The sequence below is a fragment of the Oppia nitens genome, unplaced genomic scaffold (assembly GCF_028296485.1).
Source record: "Oppia nitens isolate AA-2021 unplaced genomic scaffold, nextdenovo-longstitch-racon4-pilon3 scaffold15_pilon_pilon_pilon, whole genome shotgun sequence".
NCBI classification, from domain to species: domain Eukaryota; kingdom Metazoa; phylum Arthropoda; class Arachnida; order Sarcoptiformes; family Oppiidae; genus Oppia; species Oppia nitens.
Window position 1 is genome coordinate 1,185,565 of NW_026533194.1, and position 13,823 is coordinate 1,199,387.

Consider the following 13,823-nt stretch of genomic DNA (forward strand, 5'->3'; position numbering starts at 1 on the left):
CCTCCCCGAGCCAGAGCTTGGGTTACACGTTATAAACTACAGTGTATATCTGCTGTATCTATGTGTCACGTGAACCCAGCATTTTAATTTAAATTTGTTTTGTGTGTGTGTGTAAACGGTAAGTGTTTTTTTATTTATATACACAATAGTTATTTTAATATATAAATTACTATATTTTATTAATATTTTTTTATTTTGCCAACAATTATGGCCTCAAAAAGCAGTTCGGGTGAAGCGGTGGCCGGTATATCCGTTGGCTTTGAGAGCTCTGCGATTGTTTTAGATGTTTTGCCAGTGTTTCCTTAGCATCGTTAATAAATTGTGAGGTTATTATTGGGTCAAAATTATCATATTTATTGCTTAATGCTTCGCTTTCATCGCAAGAGCTGATGTCACCACTTAAGTCTATACTAACAGTAGTTTCAGAATCAGATAATAGCTAATACTTTTAACACTCAAAATATCGCTTTGATTGTTATTTTGATTATCGCACTCATTGTTTATTGATTCCCACATTACACACTTATAATACTACATCTTATAATATTTGCCTTTTCCATGTAGTTGTTACCTAACAGCATATCAATATTGAATTTCTTAACCAACAATACTTTAATAATGATTGTCTTTTCTATATTATTCATTTTTTATTTTATTTCCGGATAGGCTTTCCCTTTTAATTTTAGTTTATTCCCATTGACAGCATGTATACTTTTCGAGTTGTCTTTGTATACTTTGAGACATAAGGCTTGTGCTTATTTATACTCCATTAATGAGACTTCTGAGTCTGTATCTAACAATGCTTTGATTTGACCTCATTAATGAAAACACTTTTKAATCAAATTATGTTGATATTGTAATGCATTGTTACTAGTTGTCTTTTGCGAGTACACGCTATACTTCTAAACTGTGCAGAAATAGGATTATAAAACGGTTGTTTTGGGTGGAGGTAAAAAAGGTTAGTTTTCAAAGGAGAGAGAAATATTTTAGGGTAATAAAATTATGAGAGTAATGTATGGGTTAAATAGTATGACACACGCATACATTCATATTTATATACAATAAAAACAACTAATACAAAAAACATACAACATATAAACAAATTACATAATTAATAAATATAATATTGTGTCGCCAGTCGACATCACATGTGGCTCTGGGAGCGAATCGTTGCGCTATATGCGCACCGGTAGTTGCGCCAGTAGTTGAGTAGACGTTGAGCGGAGCAGTGGACTAATTTTGAATAATAGATAAAACGTTTTTCGCTTTACACGTGTTTTTCATATTTACTTTCACCGCCGATTTCCCGATGTTGAGTTGGCCATCGATGACCAGTTGATAGTCATCTCAATATAAATAATAAAAATAATGAATTAAAAAATAATGAATTAAAAAATAATTGTAAATAAAAATAAAATAATCAAATAAAGTATTTTGATAAAAAAAAGGTCGGCTTTGAGAGGTATATTTATAAAAGTGTGATAAAATTTACATCCCGCGCGTGAAGTTTTATTACACTGTKTGTGTATAGTCAACCGTCAGTAACAACAATAATAACTTTAGTTTACAATTGGAGGCCAAGAGCTCAACAACAAAGAGATAGACAACGTATCCCAACCATACAATGAAGAGTCAGTCAGAGGTGGTCTGCATTTGGACGATATCAAACCACAGGTGCCACCAGTTTTCCCACTCGGGATGACAGGACCATTGTCTGGCTCGGTAGATCTGTTTAATCAGAACTTCAATACTGCATTGGATAGGACTCGAAGAGAACACTCAGACAGCACTGCAGATCAAATGGCGGCATTGAAGCTKATGATGAGCCAAGAGGACGACTCAGTGGATGGCCTGAAGACAGAGGTCAACGCAGATGCGACAGTCGTTGACGGTATGATCGAGAGTGAAGATTATGAGTCGACATTATCAAGAAAACACAGTATCAGACGATACGCCGACGTATCGGAAGCCTATAAGGAGATCCAGTGCTTCAGGGCCGAGAACGTCAAGAAATCCTATGGTTATGTGGCTTGGCGGCAAATTATCGGGCAGAGTTCTAGGACTTGAAGGCGATACTGGAMTGGAATGGAAGTCCAGACGAAGGCGTTGAAGAGCGTGAAGTCGACCGATATCATTAAGAACGAAGACTGTCGGAAGAGTCTATTCCGATTGAACGAATCCAAAGGTGATGTCCACAGATTGTAGTAGAGCATTGATGAGTTGAAGCTCACACGAAAAGGAGAAGTATGAACTTATACAACAGTTTAAGACCCGAGTCGATGAACTGGAGTTAGAGGTGGCCGACGCAAAACAGACTTTGGCGGAAGAAGTGGCTAAGAGAGACCACAAGACGGCCAAATTTGAAGGGAAGATCGAAGAGTTGCGGAGATCATAGCTATTTATGGCTTCGACTACTTCGGACTTCGAGAAGACTTATAACCTTTTCCAGGATTTTATGGATGAGACCGAACGGAAGAAAGMGGAAGAAAAACGCCGAGAATAGTGGATTCGAAGACGACGTCAAGTGAGAGGAGAAATACAGAAATTCTTTATTATACAACTTATGTAACATCTATTATAATCACCTAATAAATATATTTGACAAAACCATGTTTACCGCAACGTGAGGCCTCTACGAACTGGTCTTCATTGTAATATTCATAATCTTTTTTTATTAATAATAAATTTTAAAACTATTCCAAAACATTTATCACAAAATAAAACAATTTTTTTATTAAAAAAAAATTATATGATTATTAAAGGAATTATGTCAATCATCACTACATATACTATATCACTGATTCAATCGCATTTCTATTAATATAAACTAATATCATTAACTAACTATTGATTAAATTATTTTTTTATAACTTGTAATAATTTTTAATACATTAGCTAATACTTTGTTATTACCATTTAATGTGGTACAATTTTTAAAATTTTATATAAACTCTTTTTTAATAGAACAAACGTTTTAATTAATTAATTAAATTGTTTAAAATATATTTTTATTATTAAATAAGTAATTAATAGCAAAACATTTTTATTTAAATTTAATAATACTTTTATAATATTGTATTATTTTAAATACAGTAAAAATATATTGCATTAAAATAATTACAATAATTTGTTTACTGTTGTTATGACAACTAGTTGTTGACAACTATTAGTGTGTGTTTTAATGTTTTCATATATTATTTGGTTTTTATAATAAAATTATTTTTAACACAAAAAATAATTACATTCATTGATTTAAAAACTTTTATATTATTGAAAATAATTTTATGTATATTTAAGGTTATAATTGAAGACACAATTTATGATGAATTGATTGAAATGATGGCATCAAATGTGATGATTACGGATGTATTGGATGAGTTGAATGAAGAAAATAGTCGACTAATCAATGAATTGGTTTTCAGTAAACAATTGATTGAATTGTTTGATAATTACAGACATTTAGTTAAGAGTTTGCAAACAAATTGTTGTTGTATTGAAAACAATGAATTGAAAACCCATTTGAATCAACTCGAAGACAACTATTTGAGACTTAAGACAACAAAACAGAAAAATGTTGATAAAAATCTGACAAAAAATTTAAGACCAAAGAAGATATTGAAGATAACAGAATCAACGGATAATCTATTGATTAGAGATTATATTAAAACAAGAAATAAATTGAATAATAGTTATGAAAAAACTGCAAACAAATCGTTAAGTGATAGAGAAGTGCTAATGAAGAATAAGAATAAGACATGGATTAATAAAATTGATTTTACAAAACAACCGAAAAGTTTGGCCACAAATACCAAACACTTGAACTCTTCCTCTTCTTCAGCTGTTTGTATCAAACAATACAATAATAATAATAATCACAACACAAGTGATGATAAAAAACCAATAGTTATTGACAACAATAACAACAACGACAATCATAATCCAGATTATAATAACATCACTAATAATAATAATAATATTAAATCTAATGATAATTATTTTAAGGAAGAAACTGTTGATGCATTAGATGATAGTCTGATGAATAAACAATCTATTGATGAAAGAAGAAGACGAAGAAGAAGTAAAGAAAAAACAAAGAAAGTTCATAAATGTCATTACAGTGATTGTGACAAACAGTTTCCATATAATTGTCTACTAATGTCACACTTATTGCTGAAACATAACGATGAACAACAACTTACTGAACAACAGTTGATGAAAATGAGACAAAAACCGAAACGACAGATACGCCGAAAGAATTACAGATGCGATTGGATTGGATGTGATAAACAATTTTGCCATCGATTTCAACTGGAAGGCCATCAGCGAACCAAACATATCGGTGAGCGGCCATTCAAGTGCCGGGAATGTATGAAATCATTTGGTGCCGCTTTCTATCTGAGAGCTCATATCAAGAAATGTCATACAAATCAGAAATTTAAATGTCTGTACGATAACTGCGACAAAGTCTATCTGTCCAGTCAGGCACTCGATGATCATCATCTGCGCCATCAGGGCTTGTATTTGAAGAAATTTAAGTGCAATGTCGACGATTGCGGTAAAAGTTATTATAAAAATTGGTTACTAACTCAACACAAACGTACGGCACATTCGGATGATAGGCCCTATCCGTGCGATTGGCCCGGTTGTGACAAACGATTTAAACGGCCAAACTATTTGTCCACACATCGCGATAGTCATCTGAATGTCCGTAAGTATCGGTGTCCAGTCGACGGATGCGATAAAGTTTACGCAACAAAACATTGTTTAGTATCGCATAAAAGTTCCCATACTTTGCCCAATGTTTGTACGTGGCCGGGATGTGAGGCCAGATACGGTCAAAAACAGAAACTTACCGAACATATGAACGGACATCAGGGACTCAAACCATATAAATGTCATTTTCCTGATTGCGATGTTAGCTATCGTTTGAATGCATCACTTCATCGACATTTAAAAACAATACATAATTATATGAAGTCATACCATAGAGAATAGGTTAGGTTAGGATATGTCATATATATATAATAATTATTACTATAGTATATAAACATATATTATTAATGATATTTTTCTCATTATTATTATAATTATTGTTTTAATGATTATTTATTTATAAAATATTACCGATATTTCATTAAATTTGTTGATATATTATGTAAAAAATTAATATGTTATAATCAAATTGGATTTTTTTAAAATCAGTATTTTTAATACTATTTCAAGTAATTTATTATTTTATGTAAATATAATATTTATTTATTTTTAAAAATAATTAAATAAATTTCGTACAAATTTATTACTTTAAATATAATTTTGTTTACTGTTGTTATGACAACTGATGACTACTAATGTGTTTAATGTTTTCATGTTTTTAACTTTTTTTTTATTTTGATATAAATTTTAAAAATAAATGAATTCATTGATTAAAATAAATTGCAAACAATTTATTAGATATTTGAAGACACAATTTGTATGAATTGATTGAAATGATGGCATCAAATGTGATGATTACGGATATATTGGACGAATTGTTTGAAGAAAACGGTCGACTAATGCGTGAATTGTCTTTAAGCAGACAATTGATTCAATTATTTGATAAATACAGACATTTGTTGAATAATTTTCAAACAAATTGTTTTTGTATGAAAAACATTGAATTGAAAACACAGTTCAATGAACTCAAAGACCAATACATGACTTTGATATTAAAGTCGGCAAAAATTTTGTCAATCAATTCTGTGGACATTAAATGTAAAGTTAAAAAGTTTGAAACTATTGACAATAATAATAATAATAATAATAATAATAATAATGAATATAATAATAATAATAATAATAATACAAGAGATGATGAATGCGATAATAATTGTGCGGAAACTGTGGACACATTTGATGATAGTTTGCAGAATAAACCGATTAAAACAAGAAGTAGAAGAAGAAGAACGAAGATATTAGGGGAGAATTATGATGACGACAGCGATTATAATGACGACAACCAATCCGGTAACACATCCATCAGTGATAATACAGATACAGAAATAATGGTAAAGAAGAAGAAGAAGAAGAAACAGATTACCGATAAGCAAACGATTGAGAAAAAAGTTCAACGAAAGGCTTATATATGCGATTGGATTGGATGTGACAAACAATTTATAAGTTATTCAGAAGTCTTGGCCCACAAACTGGTCAAACATACCGATGAGCGGCCATTCGAGTGTCCGAAATGTGACAAAAGATTTCCACTTAAACAGAAACTGAAAGTTCATCTGAGGTTAAGTCATTCAAATAGGAAATTCCGGTGCACTTACAATGGCTGCGACAAAGTGTATTCATCGCAAATAGCACTCAATGGTCATCGTAAGCGCCATCAGACCGACTATATGAAGATGTTTAAGTGTGATGTCACGGATTGCGGCAAAACATTTCATAGAAATTCTAGTCTTAATGAACACAAACGTATAGTACATTCGGACGACAGGCCCTATCCGTGCGATTGGCCCGGTTGTGACAAACGGTATAAAACGGCATTCAGTGTAACACTACATCGCGAATATCATATGACTGTCCGAACGTATCGGTGTCCAGTCGACGGATGCGATAAAGTCTTTAATTCTAGAATTCAATTATATTCGCACAAAAAAGATCACTCACTGGCCTACTATGTATGTTCGTGGCCCGAGTGTGAGGCCAGGTTCAGGTCAAACATTAAGCTTACCGAACATATGAACACACATCAGGGACTCAGACCACACAAATGCCATTTTCCCGACTGTGACTACAGTTACGGTCGGTCGTCATCACTGCGCAAACATTTGATTAAAACGCATAATTATATTAAGTCATACCATAGAAAATAGGTGTACGGGGTATGGGATGATACCATACACTCTCTAAATAATGACATATCTATCAAATTTATTAGATATTGTAAATTAAAAAGCTATTATAGTTGTATTAATAATTATTAATTAATTTGTTTATTATTGAATCTAAAAGGTTTAATACAGTAATTTGATAATAACAAATGTATATTGTATATATTGTATAATATTTTTTTAAGAAATACTAAAAATGTGTTTTTTAATTATATTTTAAATATGATAATTAAATACCCATTATATATATACTGTATATTGTTGCAGATATTAGATTAAAAWTTTTTTTAATTAAAACAGCAAATATTTATATATTTTAAAAATATTGTATAATTTGTTTACTGTTGTTGTGACAACAGCTGACTACTACTGTAATGTGTTTAATGTTTTTAACTTTTTTTTTGATATAAATTAAAAATTAATGAATTCATTGATTAAAATTAATTGCAAACAATTTAATTACATATTTGAAGACACAATTGGATTGAAATGATGGCATCAAATGTGATGATTACCGATGTATTGGACGAATTGAATGAAGAAAATCAAAGACTTTTGTGTGAATTAAGATATAGTCAGCAATTGATTGAAATGTTTGATAAATACAGACATTTAGTGAATAGTTTGCAAACAAATTGTGTTTGTATTGAAAACAATGAATTGAAAACACAATTCAATGAAATGGATGTCAAATACATGATATTAATGAATAATAAAAGTGATGATAAAAGTTGTAACAATCAAAACAATAACAACAAATCTAATGATAATTATACGGAAACTGTGGACACAATTGATGATAGTTTGATGAATAAATCGATTAAAAGAAGTAGAGGAAGACAGAAGAAATTAAAGGAGAAAATGGTTTATAAATGCCATTACATGGGTTGTGACAAACAGTTTGGTTACAAGAGTTTACTTCAGACACACATTAAGATCAAACACATTATGGATAAAAAACACGACATCAATGTTGATGTTGATGTAAATGACGACAACAGCACTTCCGATGACATTTGGACACAGGATGAAGATATAGAGACATCGAGTGATAGTACAGAAAGTATGGTCCAAAAGAAGACCAAACCGAAGAAGAAACCAATTCGTAAACCTGATCGACGAAAACGAATTCGTCTGAAGAAGTATTCGTGCGATTGGATTGGATGTGATAAACAATATTGTTATCGTTATGAACTCGTGGCCCACATCCGGTCCATACATACCGGTGAGCGGCCGTTCAAATGTGACGAATGCGACAAAACATTTCCAACCGATTACTGTCATAGAGTTCACGTAAAGAATTGTCATAGAATTGAGAAATTTAAATGTCGTTACAATGGCTGCGATAAAGAATATCAATTTCGTAGTTCACTCGATGACCATCATCTCCGTCACGAAGGCTTATATCAGAAGACATTCAGATGCGATGTCGACGGTTGCGATAAAAGTTTTTATAAAAATTATTTACTTAAAGTACATAAACGTATAGCACATACTGACGACAGGCCCTACCCGTGCGATTGGCCCGGTTGTGACAAACGGTATAAACGATCGCGAAGTTTGACTGTACATCGCGAATGTCATCTGAATGTACGAAAATATCGGTGCGATATCGATGGTTGCAATAAGACATTTGCAACTAAAAAACATTTATCGGGACACAAAATATTTCACACCCGACCACACAAGTGTTCGTGGCCCGGATGTGAGGCCAGGTTTGGTCATAATACTAAACTCGTTGATCATATGAATGGACATCAGGGACTCAAACCACATAAATGTCATTATCCTGAATGTGATGTCAGTTATTCACAGCGAACATCACTCGAAAGCCATTTGAAATCTAAACATAATTTTATGAAATCATATCAAAGATAATTGATATTATTTCTCAAGAAAATTTTCAAACACTTATTAAATTATTAAAATAAAACTGAAATTTTGTAAATTATTTATTTTTTTTTAAATATCTATTACCAAAAAAAAATAATTGTTTTAATTATATTACTGTTAAATAAAAATTAATAGTATTTTATATATTAATTTCTAATAAATACATTGAATTAAAAAAAATAATAATTAAATGTGTGACCCTAGATGGCCCACAGATCACACACACACACTTACAACAGATTTCAACCAACCCTTCACTCTCATTGGACGACCCTTCAGGCCGTCCACTACTTAAGTGGACGACAATTCACTTTTTCTCTCTCTGATCACTCGCTTGAAACACACTCTCTTCACTCTTCAATTCAATCACAGCTCACTCACTGTTTTCTTGACATTCACTTGAATTTAAATCAAGCATTTTGACAAAAATCTGAAACACAATTCAAACAACATTTTTTAACCAATTTTTATTTGTATTTTTTTTTATTTTAAACAATAAATTGTTTTACCGATCATTTGGTTGTGTCCACTCATTCAATCATCTCATCCACGGTCACAACTTGGCGCAGTCTTCAAAGATCGAACCATATCACGACTGAAACATCCATCCAATCAATTCAAGTGAAATCAAGAAAACACGTTTCTCATCATCAATGGCTCCCAGAAAAAACACCAGAAAAAACCGAAGAAATCAACTGAACGACACAATAAACACCAACGATGCAGACATGACGTCACCAACGGCACTGACTTCCGTTTCCGGCTCACGTGGACTTCAAACACGTGCACAACAGAGAAGCAACGCCAGCGTTAACGCAATGCAACACATGGTCTTCAACAACGACGATGAAGAGGACAATCAAACAAACCAAAGCAGGCCCAGAAACACTGGCAGACTCTGCGACACTTTTTCCGGCAGCGATCCACTGGTCAAAGCCGACGATTGGATGTCTCTCTTCACGTTTGTCACACGTGGCTACACAGACGATGACCGCTGCACTGCACTCGGACGCCATGTCACTGGTGAAGCAATGAGATTTCTTGTGCGTGAAATCGCACCACATTCTGAAACAATCACATGGGCGGAAGTCAAAGAAAAAATGTTGGGCCGCTTTGCCCGAGTCACCCGCCAACCAATCACTGAGGCCATTGAAAGAGAATTGAGAGCAAACGAATCCATAGAGTCGTATTACGACGACAAGCGCCGACTCTTGGAATTAGCCGAGCTATCAGACATCAATCAAGTGGCACTATTGAACAGTGGAATCACGACAACGCTGACCCGAACTCAGATCGCGTCACATCAACCGAAGACTCCAGAAGAATGGTTCAGAATCGCCACATCAATTGAATCAAGCCTGAAAACAGGAAAGGATCGACCGCAAAAACCCAAGCCAACGATCACACCGATCAACCATCTGGACGCTGACACAGACAATGACAGCAAAAAGCTACCTCCAAAGGATCCGAAAGATCCAAAGAAGTTTGACAAGCCACCGCCTGGCCCATGCCCAGTCTGCAAATTGTTTGGCAAGAAAGAGATGCACTGGAAATCCGTGTGTCCAAAGTGGGCCGAAATCTCAGGCACCGGTGTTGCGCCGAAAACTTCAACAACTGATGCTCCGCCAATGGCTGGCATCAATTGCCTTCAACCGATCAAAAAGGTTGATGCGCCAAAACCCTCAACAAAAGTCGCCGCTTCATCAGCGAGCGTCCATTGCCTTCAACCAATCGAAAAGGTTGTTGCGCCGATTCATTCACCAATGAACTCAACCATTCAATCAACAGATGTACCAAAAACAGTTGGCCTTCATCACATCAAGCATGAAGAGGATCCGCTGGATCTCATTTGGTTCACCACATATGTCAATGTCAAACAAACGAAGGCATTCCTCGACTCTGGCTCCACAATCAGCGCCATTTCCAAATCGGCCGCTGATAGGATGGGCTTGCAGTGGGACACCCAGCGTTCAATTGCCATCAGACATGTGGACGGCACCGGCCGTACCCTCGGACTCGTTGAAGCAATCATTGAATTGCAAAACAAGTCATTTCACTTCGCCATTCAAGTGTTGGAAAATCTGGAGCACGACATGCTCATTGGCCTCGACTTGGCCAAAGCCGCTGCTCTTGTAGTCAACTTCGGCACAATGGCTCAACACAAAACGTTTTATCTTCACCAACTCAAGACACCAACACCAGCACATAGAACGTCCCGACAATCAATCAAAATGATGGTCGACACAAAAGAAGTTCTCTCTCAATCAATTGTTGGATCTGTCAAAGAGATTGAACAAGAGATTCAAATCATAAAAAGTTTCATTCATCCGACTCACCATCAGATATCACAAATCATTGACAACTCATTTAAAACATCCATCAGCGACAGCACTGGCTTCACATCGAAATTTTTGCATTTCGAGTTTTCATCAGCCCTTCCAACTGATGACACACTCGAAGAGGCCAGAAATCAGCCGACATTGAAGTCCAGAGCTCTGCAAATCAAAAGACATGAGAAAAATGAAAAACAAATGAACAAACAAACCTTTGAAATTTCAGATCAACAAAGAGTTAGCACAGAACTGTCACCACATTCATCGACATCTTGTGTTGTCCTGGAAAAACTCGGAGATGAAAGTCAGCGTTTGGATCACATCGACATCAACACTGATGTTGTTGCGCGTTCATTCACAACACATTCATCAAGAGTGGCTCCAAACATTCCCCGCGATGACAACACTTTGATCCACAATCAACTGATTCACTTATCTGTGGCCAACATTTCCACCACATCCTCAACAAAATTGACATCTCATGCAAACACATCAACAACAAAGTCAACAGATGTTGATTCAAAACAAAAACAGGAAAAAATGGTGATCACATGTCAAACAAGCGCATCATTTGAAAAAAATTTAGATCAATCAAAGAACCAGATTAGACGCCATACGCTAGCGGTCGGCGGATGTGACCCTAGATGGCCCACAGATCACACACACACACTTACAACAGATTTCAACCAACCCTTCACTCTCATTGGACGACCCTTCAGGCCGTCCACTACTTAAGTGGACGACAATTCACTTTTTCTCTCTCTGATCACTCGCTTGAAACACACTCTCTTCACTCTTCAATTCAATCACAGCTCACTCACTGTTTTCTTGACATTCACTTGAATTTAAATCAAGCATTTTGACAAAAATCTGAAACACAATTCAAACAACATTTTTTAACCAATTTTTATTTGTATTTTTTTTTATTTTAAACAATAAATTGTTTTACCGATCATTTGGTTGTGTCCACTCATTCAATCATCTCATCCACGGTCACAAATGTATATATTTTTATAATATTATGTTTAAAACAAAACAAAATTATTTTTGTTTAAATAACTAATAAAATAATTGATAACTTATTTAGTAATATATTTACTGTTGTCATAACAACTCGTAATGTTTATAGTGTTTTGTTTTGTTTGTAAAAATAATTGACACAAAACTTATTATTAATTAAATAAACAAATGATTTCTTATATAATTGAAGACACAATTTGATTGAAATGATGGCAACAAATATAGTGATGATTAAGGATGTGTTGGACGAATTGAATGAAGAAAATCAAAGACTTTTGCGTGAATTAAGATATTGTCAGCAATTGAGGGAAATGTTTGATAAATACAGACATTTAGTGAATAGTTTGCAAACAAATTGTGTTTGTATTGAAAACATTGGATTAAAAACCAAATTCAATGAACTCGAAGACCAATACATGAAGACACTGAAGAGGCCGATGAAACTAAAGACTATGGCATCCGATTGTTTGGTTACGAATAGTGATGAAAATATAGTCTTTGAAGAAAGTGTTGATAATTTTAATAACGATTATTTTAATAAAACTGTGGACACAGTGGACGATAGTTTGACAAATAAATCGATTAAAAGAAGTAGAGGAAGACCGAAGAAATTAGCGGAGAAAATGGTTTATAAATGCCATTACATGGGTTGCGACAAACAGTTTGGTTACAAGAGTTTACTTCAGACACATATTAGGATCAAACATGTGATGGATGAACAACAACAACAACAACAAGACGATGACGACAATACATGTTATGAGGGTAACAGTGCTAATGATAGCGATGGTACGGAAATAATATCAGAGACCAACTGTAGTGATAGTTGGAGTGAATCAAAACAAAAGGCTAAGAAAATACAACAGAAGACGACACCAAAAACTAAGCGCCGAATTCGCCGAAAGAAGTGGTTATGCGATTGGGATGGATGTGATCGACAATTTCGTCATCCGTGCGAACTCTTGACACACAAACGGATCAGACATACTGGCGATCGGCCATTCAAATGCCCGAAATGCCAGAAATCATTTCCAGTTAACTTTCAACTCATAAATCATCAGAAACTTTATCATTCAAATAGACTATTTCAATGTCGTTACGATAACTGTGACAAAGTCTATCGATTTAGTCGATCACTCGATGACCACCACCGGCGTCACGAAGGCTTGTATACGAAGACTTTTAAGTGTGATGTTGGCGGCGACGACAACGACGGCGGTTGCGACAAAAGTTTTTATAATAATTATTTATTAAAAGTACACAAACGTACGGCACATTCGGACGACAGACCCTATCGGTGCGATTGGCCCGGTTGTGACCAACGGTTTAAGCGACAACATTGTTTATTTATGCATCGCAAGACTCATACGAATGTCCGAAACTATAGGTGCGATATAGAGGGATGCGATAAATTGTTTACAAGTAGTAGTCGTTTGAATGGACACAAACAGTTTCACATCCGACCGCACCAGTGTTCGTGGCCGGGATGTGAGGCCAGGTTTGGCGAAAAAATTAAACTCCAATTCCATTTGAACGGACATCAGGGACTCAAACCATATAAATGTCATTTTCCCGATTGCGATGTCAGTTACAGTGGACGGACATCACTGGAAAGTCATTTGAAACATAAACATAATTTTATGAAATCATATCATAGAGACTACTAGTAGTCTTAAACAAATCTATTAAATTTATTTTTTTT

At 34.5% G+C, this 13,823-nt stretch overlaps 5 protein-coding genes across 5 annotated transcripts; all 5 read left to right on the forward strand.

Annotated features, from left to right (window-relative positions):
- Window positions 1–3,339: 3,339 nt before the first annotated feature.
- Window positions 3,340–3,945, forward strand: LOC128964955 (putative uncharacterized protein DDB_G0282133; the record flags this gene model as incomplete). The annotated part of the gene is made up of 1 exon (XM_054311611.1): window positions 3,340–3,945. A coding segment is annotated over exon 1 (606 nt), but the record flags the coding sequence as incomplete, so codon positions are not given.
- Window positions 3,946–4,007: 62 nt separating this feature from the next.
- LOC128964996 (zinc finger protein 90-like) lies at window positions 4,008–5,000 on the forward strand. The gene has a single exon (XM_054311652.1). The coding sequence runs from the start codon at window positions 4,036–4,038 to the stop codon at window positions 4,993–4,995; it is 960 nt and encodes a 319-aa protein (XP_054167627.1). The 5' UTR covers window positions 4,008–4,035; the 3' UTR covers window positions 4,996–5,000.
- Window positions 5,001–5,489: 489 nt separating this feature from the next.
- LOC128964956 (zinc finger protein 675-like) lies at window positions 5,490–6,862 on the forward strand. The gene is made up of 3 exons (XM_054311612.1): window positions 5,490–5,563; window positions 5,900–6,334; window positions 6,431–6,862. Exons 1-3 carry the CDS (start codon window positions 5,490–5,492, stop codon window positions 6,855–6,857), a joined length of 936 nt encoding a protein of 311 aa, XP_054167587.1. The 3' UTR covers window positions 6,858–6,862.
- A 448-nt stretch (window positions 6,863–7,310) lies between these two features.
- On the forward strand, window positions 7,311–8,753 carry LOC128964957 (zinc finger protein 813-like). Its single transcript, XM_054311613.1, has one exon. The coding sequence runs from the start codon at window positions 7,365–7,367 to the stop codon at window positions 8,751–8,753; it is 1,389 nt and encodes a 462-aa protein (XP_054167588.1). The 5' UTR covers window positions 7,311–7,364.
- A 3,452-nt stretch (window positions 8,754–12,205) lies between these two features.
- On the forward strand, window positions 12,206–13,788 carry LOC128964959 (zinc finger protein 761-like). The gene has a single exon (XM_054311614.1). It carries the CDS (start codon window positions 12,328–12,330, stop codon window positions 13,786–13,788), a length of 1,461 nt encoding a protein of 486 aa, XP_054167589.1. The 5' UTR covers window positions 12,206–12,327.
- Window positions 13,789–13,823: the final 35 nt, after the last annotated feature.

Excerpts from the sequence above, each read along its gene's own strand:
- LOC128964996 (XM_054311652.1), top strand. The coding sequence starts at position 4,036 with ATGAATAAACAATCTATTGATGAAAGAAGAAGACGAAGAAGAAGTAAA.
- LOC128964956 (XM_054311612.1), top strand. The coding sequence starts at position 5,490 with ATGGCATCAAATGTGATGATTACGGATATATTGGACGAATTGTTTGAA. Across the intron at positions 5,564-5,899 it reads GGTCGACTAATGCGTGAATT|TTTGCAGAATAAACCGATTA; the intron begins GTCTTTAAGCAG and ends ATTTGATGATAG. Across the intron at positions 6,335-6,430 it reads TGCGACAAAGTGTATTCATC|AAATTCTAGTCTTAATGAAC; the intron begins GCAAATAGCACT and ends AACATTTCATAG.
- LOC128964957 (XM_054311613.1), top strand. The coding sequence starts at position 7,365 with ATGATGGCATCAAATGTGATGATTACCGATGTATTGGACGAATTGAAT.
- LOC128964959 (XM_054311614.1), top strand. The coding sequence starts at position 12,328 with ATGATGGCAACAAATATAGTGATGATTAAGGATGTGTTGGACGAATTG.